Source organism: Oncorhynchus nerka, linkage group LG2, assembly GCF_034236695.1.
Source record: "Oncorhynchus nerka isolate Pitt River linkage group LG2, Oner_Uvic_2.0, whole genome shotgun sequence".
NCBI lineage: Eukaryota > Metazoa > Chordata > Actinopteri > Salmoniformes > Salmonidae > Oncorhynchus > Oncorhynchus nerka.
Genome location: NC_088397.1, coordinates 100,394,775 through 100,416,527, shown reverse-complemented (window position 1 = coordinate 100,416,527; position 21,753 = coordinate 100,394,775). Strand labels below are relative to the sequence as shown.

The window sequence follows — 21,753 nt, the reverse complement described above, 5'->3', positions numbered from 1 at the left end:
GGGAGAAGACCGTAGGGAGCAGACCGTAGGGAGCAGACCGTAGGGAGAACACACGCTATCTACCACCAGGGAGCAGACCGTAGGGAGAACACACGCTATCTACCACCAGGGAGAAGACCGTAGGGAGCAGACCGTAGGGAGCAGACCGTAGGGAGAAGACCGTAGGGGGCAGACCGTAGGGAGAAGACCGTAGGGAGCAGACCGTAGGGAGAACACAAGCTATCTACCACCAGGGAGCAGACCGTAGGGAGCAGACCGTAGGGAGAAGACCGTAGGGAGCAGACCGTAGGGAGAACACACGCTATCTACCACCAGGGAGAAGACCGTAGGGAGCAGATCGTAGGGAGCAGACCGTAGGGAGAACACACGCTATCTACCACCAGGGAGCAGACCGTAGGGAGCAGACCGTAGGGAGAAGACCGTAGGGAGCAGACCGTAGGGAGAACACACGCTATCTACCACCAGGGAGAAGACCGTAGGGAGCAGACCGTAGGGAGAAGACCGTAGGGAGCAGACCGTAGGGAGAAGATCGTAGGGAGCAGACCGTAGGGAGAACACACGCTATCTACCACCAGGGAGCAGACCGTAGGGAGCAGACCGTAGGGAGAAGACCGTAGGGAGCAGACCGTAGGGAGAAGACCGTAGGGAGCAGACCGTAGGGAGAACACACGCTATCTACCACCAGGGAGAAGACCGTAGGGAGCAGACCGTAGGGAGCAGACCGTAGGGAGAACACACGCTATCTACCACCAGGGAGCAGACCGTAGGGAGAACACACGCTATCTACCACCAGGGAGAAGACCGTAGGGAGCAGACCGTAGGGAGCAGACCGTAGGGAGAAGACCGTAGGGGGCAGACCGTAGGGAGAAGACCGTAGGGAGCAGACCGTAGGGAGAACACAAGCTATCTACCACCAGGGAGCAGACCGTAGGGAGCAGACCGTAGGGAGAAGACCGTAGGGAGCAGACCGTAGGGAGAACACACGCTATCTACCACCAGGGAGAAGACCGTAGGGAGCAGATCGTAGGGAGCAGACCGTAGGGAGAACACACGCTATCTACCACCAGGGAGCAGACCGTAGGGAGAACACACGCTATCTACCACCAGGGAGAAGACCGTAGGGAGCAGACCGTAGGGAGCAGACCGTAGGGAGAAGACCGTAGGGAGAAGACCGTAGGGAGCAGACCGTAGGGAGAACACACGCTATCTACCACCAGGGAGCAGACTGTAGGGAGCAGACCGTAGGGAGCAGACCGTAGGGAGAAGACCATAGGGAGCAGACCGTAGGGAGAAGACCGTAGGGAGCAGACCGTAGGGAGAACACACGCTATCTACCACCAGGGAGCAGACCGTAGGGAGCAGACCGTAGGGAGAAGACCGTAGGGAGCAGACCGTAGGGAGAACACACGCTATCTACCACCAGGGAGAAGACCGTAGGGAGCAGACCGTAGGGAGCAGACCGTAGGGAGCAGACCGTAGGGAGAACACACGCTATCTACCACCAGGGAGCAGACCGTAGGGAAAACACACGCTATCTCCCACCAGGGAGAAGACCGTAGGGAGCAGACCGTAGGGAGCAGACCGTAGGGAGCAGACTGTAGGGAGAAGACCGTAGGGAGAACACACGCTATCTATCACCAGGGAGCAGACCGTAGGGAGCAGACCGTAGGGAGAAGACCGTAGGGAGCAGACCGTAGGGAGAAGACCGTAGGGAGCAGACCGTAGGGAGAACACACGCTATCTACCACCAGGGAGAAGACCGTAGGGAGCAGACCGTAGGGAGCAGACCGTAGGGAGAATACACGCTATCTACCACCAGGGAGCAGACCGTAGGGAGAACACACGCTATCTACCACCAGGGAGAAGACCGTAGGGAGCAGACCGTAGGGAGCAGACCGTAGGGAGAACACACGCTATCTACCACCAGGAAGCAGACCGTAGGGAAAACACACGCTATCTCCCACCAGGGAGCAGACCGTAGGGAGCAGACCGTAGGGAGAAGACCGTAGGGAGCAGACTGTAGGGAGAAGACCGTAGGGAGAAGACCGTAGGGAGCAGACTGTAGGGAGAACACACGCTATCTACCACCAGGGAGCAGACCGTAGGGAGCAGACCGTAGGGAGAACACACGCTATCTACCACCAGGGAGAAGACCGTAGGGAGCAGACCGTAGGGAGAACACACGCTATCTACCACCAGGGAGCAGACCGTAGGGAGAACACACGCTATCTACCACCAGGGAGAAGACCGTAGGGAGCAGACCGTAGGGAGAAGACCGTAGGGAGCAGACCGTAGGGAGAAGACCGTAGGGAGCAGACCGTAGGGAGAAGACCGTAGGGAGAAGACCGTAGGGAGCAGACCGTAGGGAGCAGACCGTAGGGAGCAGACCGTAGGGAGAACACACGCTATCTACCACCAGGGGAACAGGAAACGCATTGCACCGCTAGTTAAGTCACAGACCCAAAGTCGGCCCCATACACTAATAGTTGTGTATTAAAACCAAATAGTCGTGTATTGAAACCAGACAGACATAGAGTTAAAACCAGACAGTCATGGAGTTAAAACCAGACAGACATGGAGTTAAAACCAGACAGTCATGGAGTTAAAACCAGACAGACATCATGGAGTTAAAACCAGACAGACATGGAGTTAAAACCAGACAGACATGGAGTTAAAACCAGACAGTCATGGAGTTAAAACCAGACAGTCATGGAGTTAAAACCAGACAGTCATGGAGTTAAAACCAGACAGACATGGAGTTAAAACCAGACAGACATGGAGTTAAAACCAGACAGTCATGGAGTTAAAACCAGACAGACATGGAGTTAAAACCAGACAGACATGGAGTTAAAACCAGACCGACATGGAGTTAAAACCAGACAGACATGGAGTTAAAACCAGACCGACATGGAGTTAAAACCAGACAGTCATGGAGTTAAAACCAGACAGAAATGGAGTTAAAACCAGACAGTCATGGAGTTAAAACCAGACAGACATGGAGTTAAAACCAGACAGTCATGGAGTTAAAACCAGACAGAAATGGAGTTAAAACCAGACAGTCATGGAGTTAAAACCAGACAGACATGGAGTTAAAACCAGACAGTCATGGAGTTAAAACCAGACAGAAATGGAGTTAAAACCAGACAGTCATGGAGTTAAAACCAGACAGACATGGAGTTAAAACCAGACAGTCATGGAGTTAAAACCAGACAGAAATGGAGTTAAAACCAGACAGTCATGGAGTTAAAACCAGACAGTCATGGAGTTAAAACCAGACAGTCATGGAGTTAAAACCAGACAGACATGGAGTTAAAACCAGACAGTCATGGAGTTAAAACCAGACAGACGTGAAGTGGGAAAGTTATAAAATAAATAGTGTACCTTTAAATCTCTCCAGCAGGTGTCGGCCCACGTACCAGCAGGCAGTCTCAAAGTTGGGGAACGGAGTTAGACAATTCACCTTGAGACGCTTCTCCACCTCGTACGCTCTGGGAGGGAGAGAAGACGACACAAAGAGATGGAAAATAACTTAAACAATGTGCTTTACCTGGGAGATAAACGTTGTGACCTCACAGCTGAAGGTTTTGTCTCGTCTGTTAAAGTGGAGAGTCCACCTCCTCATTGAAACTAGTGATGTTCTCACCTCCTCATTGAAACTAGTGATGTTCTCACCTCCTCATTGAAACTAGTGATGTTCTCACCTCCTCATTGGAAATAGCGATGTTCTCACCTCCTCATTGAAACTAGCGATGTTCTCACCTCCTCATTGAAACTAGTGATGTTCTCACCTCCTCATTGAAACTAGCGATGTTCTCACCTCCTCATTGAAACTAGTGATGTTCTCACCTCCTCATTGAAACTAGTGATGTTCTCACCTCCTCATTGAAACTAGCGATGTTCTCACCTCCTCATTGAAACTAGTGAGCCCACCTCCTCATTGAAACTAGTGAGTCCACCTCCTCATTGAAACTAGTGATGTTCTCACCTCCTCATTGAAACTAGTGATGTTCTCACCTCCTCATTGAAACTAGTGAGTCCACCTCCTCATTGAAACTAGCGATGTTCTCACCTCCTCATTGAAACTAGTGATGTTCTCACCTCCTCATTGAAACTAGTGATGTTCTCACCTCCTCATTGAAACTAGTGAGTCCACCTCCTCATTGAAACTAGTGATGTTCTCACCTCCTCATTGAAACTAGTGATGTTCTCACCTCCTCATTGAAACTAGTGATGTTCTCACCTCCTCATTGAAACTAGTGATGTTCTCACCTCCTCATTGAAACTAGTGAGTCCACCTCCTCATTGAAACTAGTGAGCCCACCTCCTCATTGAAACTAGTGAGTCCACCTCCTCATTGACACTAGTGATGTTCTCACCTCCTCATTGAAACTAGCGATGTTCTCACCTCCTCATTGAAACTAGTGATGTTCTCACCTCCTCATTGAAACTAGTGATGTTCTCACCTCCTCATTGAAACTAGTGAGTCCACCTCCTCATTGAAACTAGTGATGTTCTTACCTCATTGAAACTAGCGATGTTCTCACCTCATTGAAACTAGTGAGTCCACCTCCTCATTGAAACTAGTGATGTTCTCACCTCCTCATTGAAACTAGTGAGTCCACCTCCTCATTGAAACTAGTGATGTTCTCACCTCCTCATTGAAACTAGTGATGTTCTCACCTCCTCATTGAAACTAGTGATGTTCTCACCTCCTCATTGAAACTAGTGAGTCCACCTCCTCATTGAAACTAGTGAGTCCACCTCCTCATTGAAACTAGTGATGTTCTCACCTCCTCATTGAAACTAGCGATGTTCTCACCTCCTCATTGAAACTAGTGATGTTCTCACCTCCTCATTGAAACTAGTGATGTTCTCACCTCCTCATTGAAACTAGTGATGTTCTCACCTCCTCATTGAAACTAGTGATGTTCTCACCTCCTCATTGAAACTAGTGATGTTCTCACCTCCTCATTGAAACTAGTGATGTTCTCACCTCCTCATTGAAACTAGTGATGTTCTCACCTCCTCATTGAAACTAGTGATGTTCTCACCTCCTCATTGAAACTAGTGATGTTCTCACCTCCTCATTGAAACTAGTGAGTCCACCTCCTCATTGAAACTAGTGATGTTCTCACCTCCTCATTGAAACTAGTGATGTTCTCACCTCCTCATTGAAACTAGTGATGTTCTCACCTCCTCATTGAAACTAGTGATGTTCTCACCTCATTGAAACTAGTGAGTCCACCTCCTCATTGAAACTAGTGAGCCCACCTCCTCATTGAAACTAGAGAGTCCATCTCCTCATTGACACTAGTGATGTTCTCACCTCCTCATTGAAACTAGCGATGTTCTCACCTCCTCATTGAAACTAGCGATGTTCTCACCTCCTCATTGAAACTAGTGATGTTCTCACCTCCTCATTGAAACTAGTGATGTTCTCACCTCATTGAAACTAGCGATGTTCTCACCTCATTGAAACTAGTGAGTCCACCTCCTCATTGAAACTAGTGATGTTCTCACACCTCCCACCTCCTCATTGAAACTAGTGAGTTCCACCTCCTCATTGAAACTAGTGATGTTCTCACCTCCTCATTGAAACTAGTGATGTTCTCACCTCCTCATTGAAACTAGTGATGTTCTCACCTCCTCATTGAAACTAGTGATGTTCTCACCTCCTCATTGAAACTAGTGATGTTCTCACCTCATTGAAACTAGCGATGTTCTCACCTCATTGAAACTAGTGAGTCCACCTCCTCATTGAAACTAGTGATGTTCTCACCTCCTCATTGAAACTAGTGAGTCCACCTCCTCATTGAAACTAGTGATGTTCTCACCTCCTCATTGAAACTAGTGATGTTCTCACCTCCTCATTGAAACTAGTGATGTTCTCACCTCCTCATTGAAACTAGTGAGTCCACCTCCTCATTGAAACTAGTGATGTTCTCACCTCCTCATTGAAACTAGTGATGTTCTCACCTCCTCATTGAAACTAGTGATGTTCTCACCTCCTCATTGAAACTAGTGAGTCCACCTCCTCATTGAAACTAGTGATGTTCTCACCTCCTCATTGAAACTAGCGATGTTCTCACCTCCTCATTGAAACTAGTGATGTTCTCACCTCCTCATTGAAACTAGTGATGTTCTCACCTCCTCATTGAAACTAGTGAGCCCACCTCCTCATTGAAACTAGCGATGTTCTCACCTCCTCATTGAAACTAGTGATGTTCTCACCTCCTCATTGAAACTAGCGATGTTCTCACCTCCTCATTGAAACTAGTGAGTCCACCTCATTAAAACTAGTGATGTTCTCACCTCCTCATTGACACTAGCGACGTTCTCACCTCCTCATTGAAACTAGTGAGTCCACCTCCTCATTGAAACTAGTGAGTCCACCTCCTCATTGAAACTAGCGATGTTCTCACCTCCTCATTGAAACTAGTGAGTCCACCTCCTCATTGAAACTAGCGATGTTCTCACCTCCTCATTGAAACTAGTGAGTCCACCTCCTCATTGAAACTAGTGATGTTCTCACCTCCTCATTGAAACTAGTGATGTTCTCACCTCCTCATTGAAACTAGTGATGTTCTCACCTCCTCATTGAAACTAGTGATGTTCTCACCTCCTCATTGAAACTAGTGATGTTCTCACCTCCTCATTGAAACTAGTGATGTTCTCACCTCCTCATTGAAACTAGTGAGTCCACCTCCTCATTGAAACTAGCGATGTTCTCACCTCCTCATTGAAACTAGTGATGTTCTCACCTCATTGAAACTAGCGATGTTCTCACCTCATTGAAACTAGTGATGTTCTCACCTCCTCATTGAAACTAGTGATGTTCTCACCTCCTCATTGAAACTAGTGATGTTCTCACCTCCTCATTGAAACTAGTGATGTTCTCACCTCCTCATTGAAACTAGTGATGTTCTCACCTCATCTGCATCTCAACACTCAGGTTGTGGACAAAGTGTCCGGAAAAGGCCAGCGTGTCCACTGGAGTCAGAACTGCATTGATCCAACCTGGGAACAGAACACATTACATACACACATTACATACACACATTATATACACACATTATATACACACATTATATACACACATTATATACACACATTATATACACACCAACACATTATATACACACATTATATACACACATTATATACACACCAACACACTATATACACACATTATATACACACCAACACATTATATACACACATTACATACACACATTACATACACACATTACATACACACATTATATACACACATTATATACACACCAACACATTATATACACACATTATATACACACCAACACATTACATACACACATTATATACACACATTATATACACACATTACATACACACATTATATACACACATTACATACACACATTACATACACACATTACATACACACATTACATACACACATTACATACACACATTATATACACACATTATATACACACATTACATACACACATTACATACACACATTATATACACACATTATATACACACATTACATACACACATTATATACACACATTATATACACACCAACACATTATATACACACATTATATACACACCAACACATTATATACACACATTATATACACACCAACACATTATATACACACATTATATACACACCAACACATTACATACACACATTACATACACACATTACATACACACATTATATACACACATTATATACACACCAACACATTACATACACACATTATATACACACATTATATACACACATTATATACACACATTATATACACACATTATATACACACATTATATACACACCAACACATTATATACACACATTATATACACACCAACACATTATATACACACATTATATACACACCAACACATTACATACACACATTATATACACACATTACATACACACATTATATACACACATTATATACACACATTACATACACACATTATATACACACATATACACACATTATATACACACCAACACATTATATACACACATTATATACACACCAACACATTACATACACACATTATATACACACATTATATACACACCAACACATTACATACACACATTATATACACACATTATATACACACCAACACATTATATACACACATTACATACACACATTACATACACACATTATATACACACATTATATACACACCAACACATTATATACACACATTATATACACACCAACACATTATATACACACATTATATACACACATTATATACACACATTACATACACACATTATATACACACATTATATACACACATTATATACACACATTATATACACACATTACATACACACATTATATACACACATTATATACACACCAACACATTATATACACACATTATATACACACCAACACATTATATACACACATTATATACACACATTATATACACACATTACATACACACATTATATACACACATTATATACACACATTATATACACACATTATATACACACATTATATACACACATTACATACACACATTATATACACACATTATATACACACCAACACATTATATAGACACATTACATACACACATTATATACACACATTATATACACACATTACATACACACATTACATACACACATTATATACACACATTATATACACACATTATATACACACATTATATACACACATTATATACACACATTATATACACACATTATATACACACCAACACATTATATACACACATTACATACACACATTACATACACACATTATATACACACATTATATACACACATTATATACACACCAACACATTATATACACACATTACATACACACATTATATACACACATTATATACACACATTATATACACACCAACACATTACATACACACATTACATACACACATTATATACACACATTATATACACACCAACACATTACATACACACATTACATACACACATTATATACACACCAACACATTACATACACACATTACATACACACATTATATACACACATTATATACACACATTATATACACACCAACACATTATATACACACATTACATACACACATTATATACACACATTACATACACACATTACATACACACATTATATACACACATTATATACACACATTATATACACACATTACATACACACCAACACATTATATACACACATTACATACACACATTATATACACACATTATATACACACATTATATACACACATTACATACACACATTATATACACACATTATATACACACATTACATACACACATTACATACACACATTATATACACACATTATATACACACCAACACATTACATACACACATTATATACACACATTATATACACACATTATATACACACATTATATACACACATTACATACACACATTATATACACACATTATATACACACATTACATACACACATTATATACACACATTATATACACACATTATATACACACATTACATACACACATTATATACACACATTATATACACACATTATATACACACATTATATACACACATTACATACACACATTATATACACACATTATATACACACATTACATACACACATTATATACACACATTACATACACACATTATATACACACATTACATACACACATTATATACACACATTATATACACACATTATATACACACATTACATACACACATTACATACACACATTACATACACACATTATATACACACCAACACATTACATACACACATTATATACACACATTATATACACACATTACATACACACATTACATACACACATTACATACACACATTACATACACACATTACATACACACATTACATACACACATTACATACACACATTATATACACACATTATATACACACATTACATACACACCAACACATTATATACACACATTACATACACACATTACATACACACATTACATACACACATTACATACACACATTATATACACACCAACACATTACATACACACATTATATACACACATTACATACACACATTACATACACACCAACACATTATATACACACATTATATACACACCAACACATTATATACACACATTATATACACACATTACATACACACATTATATACACACATTATATACACACATTATATACACACATTATATACACACATTATATACACACATTATATACACACATTATATACACACCAACACATTATATACACACATTACATACACACATTATATACACACATTATATACACACATTATATACACACCAACACATTATATACACACATTACATACACACATTACATACACACATTACATACACACATTACATACACACATTATATACACACATTACATACACACATTACATACACACATTACATACACACATTACATACACACATTATATACACACATTACATACACACATTACATACACACATTATTACATACACATTACATACACACATTATACACACATTATATACACACATTACATACACACATTACATACACACATTATATACACACATTATATACACACATTACATACACACATTACATACACACATTATATACACACATTACATACACACATTATATACACACATTACATACACACATTATTATATACACACATTAACACATTATATACACACATTATATACACACATTATATACACACATTATATACACACATTATATACACACATTACATACACATTATATACACACCAACACATTAATACACATTACATACACACATTACATACACACATTACATACACACATTATATACACACATTATATACACACATTATATACACACCAACACATTATATACACACATTACATACACACATTACATACACACCAACACATTACATACACACATTATATACACACATTATATACACACATTACATACACACCAACACATTATATACACACATTATATACACACATTACATACACACATTATATACACACATTATATACACACATTACATACACACATTATATACACACATTATATACACACATTACATACACACATTATATACACACATTATATACACACATTACATACACACATTATATACACACATTACATACACACATTACATACACACATTATATACACACATTATATACACACATTATATACACACCAACACATTATATACACACATTACATACACACATTATATACACACATTATATACACACATTACATACACACATTACATACACACATTATATACACACATTATATACACACCAACACATTATATACACACATTACATACACACATTATATACACACATTATATACACACATTACATACACACATTACATACACACATTATATACACACATTATATACACACATTACATACACACATTATATACACACATTATATACACACATTATATACACACATTATATACACATTATATATATACACACATTACATACACACATTATATACACACACAATATACACATTATATACACACATTATATACACACATTACATACACACATTACATACACACATTACATACACACATTATATACACACATTATATACACACATTATATACACACATTACATACACACATTACATACACACATTATATACACACATTACATACACACATTATATACACACATTATATACACACCAACACATTATATACACACATTATATACACACATTACATACACACATTACATACACACATTACATACACATATTATATACACACATTATATACACACATTATATACACACATTATATACACACATTACATACACACATTACATACACACATTATATACACACATTACATACACACATTATATACACACATTATATACACACATTATATACACACATTATATACACACATTATATACACACCAACACATTATATACACACATTATATACACACATTATATACACACATTACATACACACCAACACATTATATACACACATTACATACACACATTATATACACACATTATATACACACATTATATACACACCAACACATTATATACACACATTACATACACACATTACATACACACATTACATACACACATTATATACACACATTATATACACACACATTATATACACACATTATATACACACATTATATACACACCAACACATTATATACACACATTATATACACACATTATATACACACATTATATACACACATTACATACACACATTATATACACACATTATATACACACATTATATACACACATTATATACACACATTATATACACACATTATATACACACATTACATACACACATTATATACACACATTATATACACACATTACATACACACATTACATACACACATTACATACACACATTATATACACACATTATATACACACATTATATACATTATATACACACATTACATACACACATTACATACACACATTATATACACACATACACATATATACACACATTATATACACACATTATATACACACATTATATACACACATTATATACACACATTATATACACACATTATATACATTATATACACACATTATATACACACATTACATACACACATTACATACACACATTACATACACACATTACATACACACATTATATACACACATTATATACACACATTATATACACACATTATATACACACATTATATACACACCAACACATTATATACACACATTATATACACACATTATATACACACATTACATACACACCAACACATTATATACACACATTACATACACACATTATATACACACATTATATACACACATTATATACACACCAACACATTATATACACACATTACATACACACATTACATACACACATTACATACACACATTATATACACACATTATATACACACATTATATACACACATTATATACACACCAACACATTATATACACACATTATATACACACATTATATACACACATTATATACACACATTACATACACACATTATATACACACATTATATACACACATTATATACACACATTATATACACACATTATATACACACATTATATACACACATTACATACACACATTATATACACACATTACATACACACATTACATACACACATTATATACACACATTATATACACACATTATATACACACATTATATACACACATTATATACACACATTATATACACACCAACACATTATATACACACATTATATACACACATTATATACACACATTATATACACACATTATATACACACATTACATACACACATTATATACACACATTACATACACACATTACATACACACATTATATACACACATTATATACACACATTATATACACACATTATATACACACATTATATACACACATTATATACACACCAACACATTATATACACACATTATATACACACATTATATACACACATTATATACACACATTATATACACACATTATATACACACATTACATACACACATTATATACACACATTACATACACACATTATATACACACATTACATACACACATTATATACACACATTATATACACACATTATATACACACATTATATACACACATTATATACACACATTATATACACACATTACATACACACATTATATACACACATTATATACACACATTATATACACACATTACATACACACATTATATACACACATTGCATACACACATTATATACACACATTATATACACACATTATATACACACCAACACATTATATACACACATTATATACACACCAACACATTATATACACACATTATATACACACCAACACATTACATACACACATTATATACACACATTATATACACACATTATATACACACATTACATACACACATTATATACACACATTATATACACACATTATATACACACATTACATACACACATTATATACACACATTGCATACACACATTATATACACACATTATATACACACATTATATACACACCAACACATTATATACACACATTATATACACACCAACACATTATATACACACCAACACATTATATACACACATTATATACACACCAACACATTATATACACACATTACATACACACATTATATACACACATTATATACACACATTATATACACACATTACATACACACATTATATACACACATTATATACACACATTATATACACACATTATATACACACATTATATACACACATTATATACACACATTATATACACACATTGCATACACACATTACATACACACATTATATACACACCAACACATTATATACACACATTATATACACACATTATATACACACATTATATACACACATTATATACACACATTATATACACACCAACACATTATATACACACATTATATACACACATTATATACACACCAACACATTATATACACACATTATATACACACATTACATACACACATTATATACACACATTATATACACACATTATATACACACATTATATACACACCAACACATTATATACACACATTATATACACACATTATATACACACATTACATACACACATTATATACACACATTATATACACACATTATATACACACCAACACATTATATACACACATTATATACACACATTACATACACACATTATATACACACATTATATACACACATTACATACACACATTACATACACACATTACATACACACATTATATACACACATTATATACACACATTATATACACACCAACACATTATATACACACATTATATACACACATTACATACACACATTACATACACACATTACATACACACATTATATACACACCAACACATTATATACACACATTATATACACACATTATATACACACATTATATACACACATTATATACACACCAACACATTATATACACACATTATATACACACATTATATACACACATTACATACACACATTATATACACACATTATATACACACATTATATACACACATTATATACACACATTATATACACACATTACATACACACATTACATACACACATTATATACACACATTGCATACACACATTATATACACACATTATATACACACCAACACATTATATACACACATTATATACACACATTATATACACACATTGCATACACACATTATATACACACATTGCATACACACATTATATACACACATTACATACACACATTATATACACACATTATATACACACATTATATACACACCAACACATTACATACACACATTATATACACACATTACATACACACATTATATACACACATTGCATACACACATTATATACACACATTATATACACACATTGCATACACACATTATATACACACATTATATACACACCAACACATTATATACACACATTATATACACACATTATATACACACATTATATACACACATTATATACACACATTATATACACACATTATATACACACATTACATACACACATTATATACACACATTATATACACACCAACACATTATATACACACATTATATACACACATTATATACACACCAACACATTACATACACACATTACATACACACATTATATACACACCAACACATTACATACACACATTACATACACACATTACATACACACATTACATACACACATTACATACACACATTATATACACACCAACACATTGCATACACACATTATATACACACATTATATACACACATTATATACACACATTGCATACACACATTATATACACACATTACATACACACATTATATACACACATTATATACACACATTATATACACACCAACACATTGCATACACACATTATATACACACATTATATACACACCAACACATTGCATACACACATTATATACACACATTACATACACACATTATATACACACATTATATACACACCAACACATTATATACACACATTATATACACACATTATATACACACATTATATACACACATTACATACACACATTATATACACACATTATATACACACATTACATACACACATTACATACACACATTATATACACACATTATATACACACATTATATACACACATTATATACACACATTACATACACACATTATATACACACATTATATACACACATTATATACACACATTACATACACACATTATATACACACATTACATACACACATTATATACACACATTATATACACACCAACACATTATATACACACATTATATACACACATTGCATACACACATTGCATACACATTATATACACATTATATACACACATTATATACACACCAACACATTATATACACACATTATATACACACATTATATACACACATTATATACACACATTATATACACACATTATATACACACATTACATACACACATTATATACACACATTATATACACACATTATATACACACATTATATACACACATTATATACACACATTATATACACACATTATATACACACATTACATACACACATTATATACACACATTATATACACACATTATATACACACATTATATACACACATTATATACACACATTGCATACACACATTATATACACACATTATATACACACCAACACATTATATACACACATTATATACACACATTACATACACACATTATATACACACATTATATACACACATTACATACACACATTATATACACACATTATATACACACATTATATACACACATTATATACACACATTACATACACACATTATATACACACATTATATACACACATTACATACACACATTATATACACACATTATATACACACATTACATACACACATTATATACACACATTATATACACACCAACACATTATATACACACATTATATACACACCAACACATTATATACACACATTGCATACACACATTATATACACACATTATATACACACCAACACATTATATACACACATTATATACACACATTATATACACACATTATATACACACATTATATACACACATTACATACACACATTACATACACACATTATATACACACATTATATACACACATTATATACACACATTATATACACACATTATATACACACATTATATACACACATTACATACACACATTATATACACACATTATATACACACATTATATACACACATTATATACACACATTATATACACACATTATATACACACATTGCATACACACATTATATACACACATTATATACACACCAACACATTATATACACACATTATATACACACATTATATACACACATTATATACACACATTATATACACACATTATATACACACATTATATACACACATTACATACACACATTATATACACACATTATATACACACATTATATACACACCAACACATTATATACACACATTATATACACACATTATATACACACATTGCATACACACATTATATACACACATTATATACACACCAACACATTATATACACACATTACATACACACATTATATACACACATTATATACACACATTATATACACACATTACATATGAATAGGGTCTTCAGAGTGCACTAACCTGATGGTCCCTACTTCAGAGTGCACTAACCTGATGGTATGAATAGTGTCTGTCCCTGCTTCAGAGTGCACTAACATGATGGTCCCTGCTTCAGAGTGCACTAACCTGATGGTCCCTACTTCAGAGTGCACTAACCTGATGGTCCCTGCTTCAGAGTGCACTAACCTGATGGTCCCTGCTTCAGAGTGCACTAACCTGATGGTATGAATAGGGTCTGTCCCTGCTTCAGAGTGCACTAACCTGATGGTATGAATAGGGTCTGTCCCTGCTTCAGAGTGCACTAACCTGATGGTATGAATAGGGTCTGTCCCTGCTTCAGAGTGCACTAACCTGATGGTATGAATAGGGTCTGTCCCTGCTTCAGAGTGCACTAACCTGATGGTCCCTGCTTCAGAGTGCACTAACCTGATGGTATGAATAGGGTCTGTCCCTGCTTCAGAGTGCACTAACCTGATGGTATGAATAGGGTCTGTCCCTGCTTCAGAGTGCACTAACCTGATGGTATGAATAGGGTCTGTCCCTGCTTCAGAGTGCACTAACCTGATGGTCCCTACTTCAGAGTGCACTAACCTGATGGTCCCTACTTCAGAGTGCACTAACCTGATGGTCCCTACTTCAGAGTGCACTAACCTGATGGTATGAATAGGGTCTGTCCCTGCTTCAGAGTACACTTGTAACACTTGTCCACCTGGTCGGCGAAGAACATCTCTGTGTGATTGGCTGAGGACCTCCAGCGCTCGTACAACGATAGGTTGGCTGACGTGGGCTTGATCAGGAAGAAGATCTTCTCTCCCTGGAAACAACAACAACAACAACAACAACAACAACAGGACCAGTTTATCATTGTTTTGATTGGTTAGTTATAGACTCATGCTACAGAGGCCCTGGTCTAAAGTAGTGCACTATATAGGGAATAGGGTCTAAAGTAGTGCACTATATAGGGAATAGGGTCTAAAGTAGTACACTATATAGGGAATAGGGTCCTGGTCTAAAGTAGTGCACTATATAGGGAATAGGGTCCTGGTCTAAAGTAGTACACTATATAGGGAATAGGGCTCTGGTCTATAGTAGTGCACTATATAGGGAATAGGGCCCTGGTCTATAGTAGTACACTATATAGGGAATAGGGTTCTGGTCTATAGTAGTACACTATATAGGGAATAGGGCTCTGGTCTATAGTAGTACACTATATAGGGAATAGGGTCTAAAGTAGTACACTATATAGGGAATAGGGCCCTGGTCTATAGTAGTGCACTATATAGGGAATAGGGCTCTGGTCTATAGTAGTACACTATATAGGGAATAGGGTCTAAAGTAGTACACTATATAGGGAATAGGGCCCTGGTCTATAGTAGTACACTATATAGGGAATAGGGTCTAAAGTAGTACACTATATAGGGAATAGGGCCCTGGTCTATAGTAGTGCACTATATAGGGAATAGGGCCCTGGTCTATAGTAGTACACTATATAGGGAATAGGGCTCTGGTCTATAGTAGTACACTATATAGGGAATAGGGTCTAAAGTAGTACACTATATAGGGAATAGGGCCCTGGTCTATAGTAGTACACTATATAGGGAATAGGGCTCTGGTCTATAGTAGTACACTATATAGGGAATAGGGTCTAAAGTAGTACACTATATAGGGAATAGGGCCCTGGTCTATAGTAGTACACTATATAGGGAATAGGGTCTAAAGTAGTACACTATATAGGGAATAGGGCCCTGGTCTATAGTAGTGCACTATATAGGGAATAGGGTTCTGGTCTAAAGTAGTACACTATATAGGGAATAGGGCCCTGGTCTATAGTAGTACACTATATAGGGAATAGGGCCCTTGTCTATAGTAGTACACTATATAGGGAATAGGGCCCTGGTCTATAGTAGTACACTATATAGGGAATAGGGCCCTGGTCTATAGTAGTACACTATATAGGGAATAGGGTCCTGGTCTAAAGTAGTGCACTATATAGGGAATAGGGTCCTGGTCTAAAGTAGTGCACTATATAGGGAATAGGGCCCTGGTCTAAAGTAGTACACTATATAGGGAATAGGGCTCTGGTCTAAAGTAGTGCACTATATAGGGAATAGGGCTCTGGTCTAAAGTAGTACACTATATAGGGAATAGGGCTCTGGTCTAAAGTAGTGCACTATATAGGGAATAGGGCTCTGGTCTAAAGTAGTACACTATATAGGGAATAGGGCTCTGGTCTAAAGTAGTGCACTATATAGGGAATAGGGCCCTGGTCTAAAGTAGTGCCCTATATAGGGAATAGGGCCCTGGTCTAAAGTAGTACACTACATAGGGAATAGGGCCCTGGTCTAAAGTAGTGCACTATATAGGGAATAGGGCCCTGGTCTAAAGTAGTGCACTATATAGGGAATAGGGCCCTGGTCTAAAGTAGTGCACTATATAGGGAATAGGGCCCTGGTCTAAAGTAGTGCACTATATAGGGAATAGGGCCCTGGTCTAAAGTAGTACACTATATAGGGAATAGGGCTCTGGTCTAAAGTAGTACACTATATAGGGAATAGGGCCCTGGTCTATAGTAGTACACTATATAGGGAATAGGGCTCTGGTCTAAAGTAGTACACTATATAGGGAATAGGGCTCTGGTCTAAAGTAGTACACTATATAGGGAATAGGGCCCTGGTCTAAAGTAGTACACTACATAGGGAATAGGGCCCTGGTCTAAAGTAGTGCACTATATAGGGAATAGGGCCCTGGTCTAAAGTAGTGCACTATATAGGGAATAGGGCCCTGGTCTAAAGTAGTGCACTATATAGGGAATAGGGCCCTGGTCTAAAGTAGTACACTATATAGGGAATAGGGCTCTGGTCTAAAGTAGTACACTATATAGGGAATAGGGCTCTGGTCTAAGGTAGTACACTATATAGGGAATAGGGTCCTGGTCTAAAGTAGTACACTATATAGGGAATAGGGCCCTGGTATAAAGTAGTGCACTATATAGGGAATAGGGCCCTGGTCTATAGTAGTGCACTATATAGGGAATAGGGTCCTGGTCTAAAGTAGTACACTATATAGGGAATAGGGCCCTGGTCTAAAGTAGTACACTATATAGGGAATAGGGCCCTGGTCTAAAGTAGTGGACTATATAGGGAATAGGGCCCTGGTATAAAGTAGTGCACTATATAGGGAATAGGGCCCTGGTCTATAGTAGTGCACTATATAGGGAATAGGGTCCTGGTCTACAGTAGTGTACTATATAGGGAATAGGGCCCTGGTATAAAGTAGTGCACTATATAGGGAATAGGGCTCTGGTATAAAGTAGTGCACTATATAGGGAATAGGGCCCTGGTATAAAGTAGTGCACTACATAGGGAATAGGGTCCTGGTCTAACGTAGTGCACTATATAGGGAATAGGGCTCTGGTCTAAAGTAGTACACTATATAGGGAATAGGGTTCTGGTCTAAAGTAGTGCACTATATAGGGAATAGGGCTCTGGTCTATAGTAGTGCACTATATAGGGCATAGGGCCCTGGTCTAAAGTAGTGCACTATATAGGGAATAGGGCCCTGGTCTAAAGTAGTGCACTATATAGGGAATAGGGTCCTGGTCTAACGTAGTGCAGGGCTCTGGTCTATAGTACACTATATAGGGAATTCTGGTCTAGGGTTCTGGTCTAAAGTAGTACACTATATAGGGAATAGGGCCCTGGTCTAAAGTAGTACACTATATAGGGAATAGGGCCTGGTCTAAAGTAGTACACTATATAGGGAATAGGGCTCTGGTCTAAAGTAGTACACTATATAGGGAATAGGGCTCTGGTCTAAAGTAGTACACTATATAGGGAATAGGGCCCTGGTCTAAAGTAGTACACTATATAGGGAATAGGGCCCTGGTCTAAAGTAGTGCACTATATAGGGAATAGGGCCCTGGTCTATAGTAGTGCACTATATAGGGAATAGGGTCCTGGTCTACAGTAGTGTACTAT

At 36.9% G+C, this 21,753-nt stretch overlaps 1 protein-coding gene across 1 annotated transcript in view; it reads right to left on the bottom strand.

The window, feature by feature from the left end:
- The window catches only part of LOC115127831 (lysine-specific demethylase phf2-like), a 156,368-nt gene that overhangs the window by 88,263 nt on the left and 46,352 nt on the right, over window positions 1-21,753 (bottom strand). The window contains exons 7-9 of the mRNA XM_065022068.1: window positions 18,428-18,590; window positions 6,930-7,017; window positions 3,382-3,488 (exon numbers count right to left, since the gene is read on the bottom strand). Of these exons, the coding sequence (XP_064878140.1) occupies window positions 3,382-3,488; window positions 6,930-7,017; window positions 18,428-18,590 (358 nt within the window). The remainder of the gene's footprint in view (window positions 1-3,381; window positions 3,489-6,929; window positions 7,018-18,427; window positions 18,591-21,753) is intronic.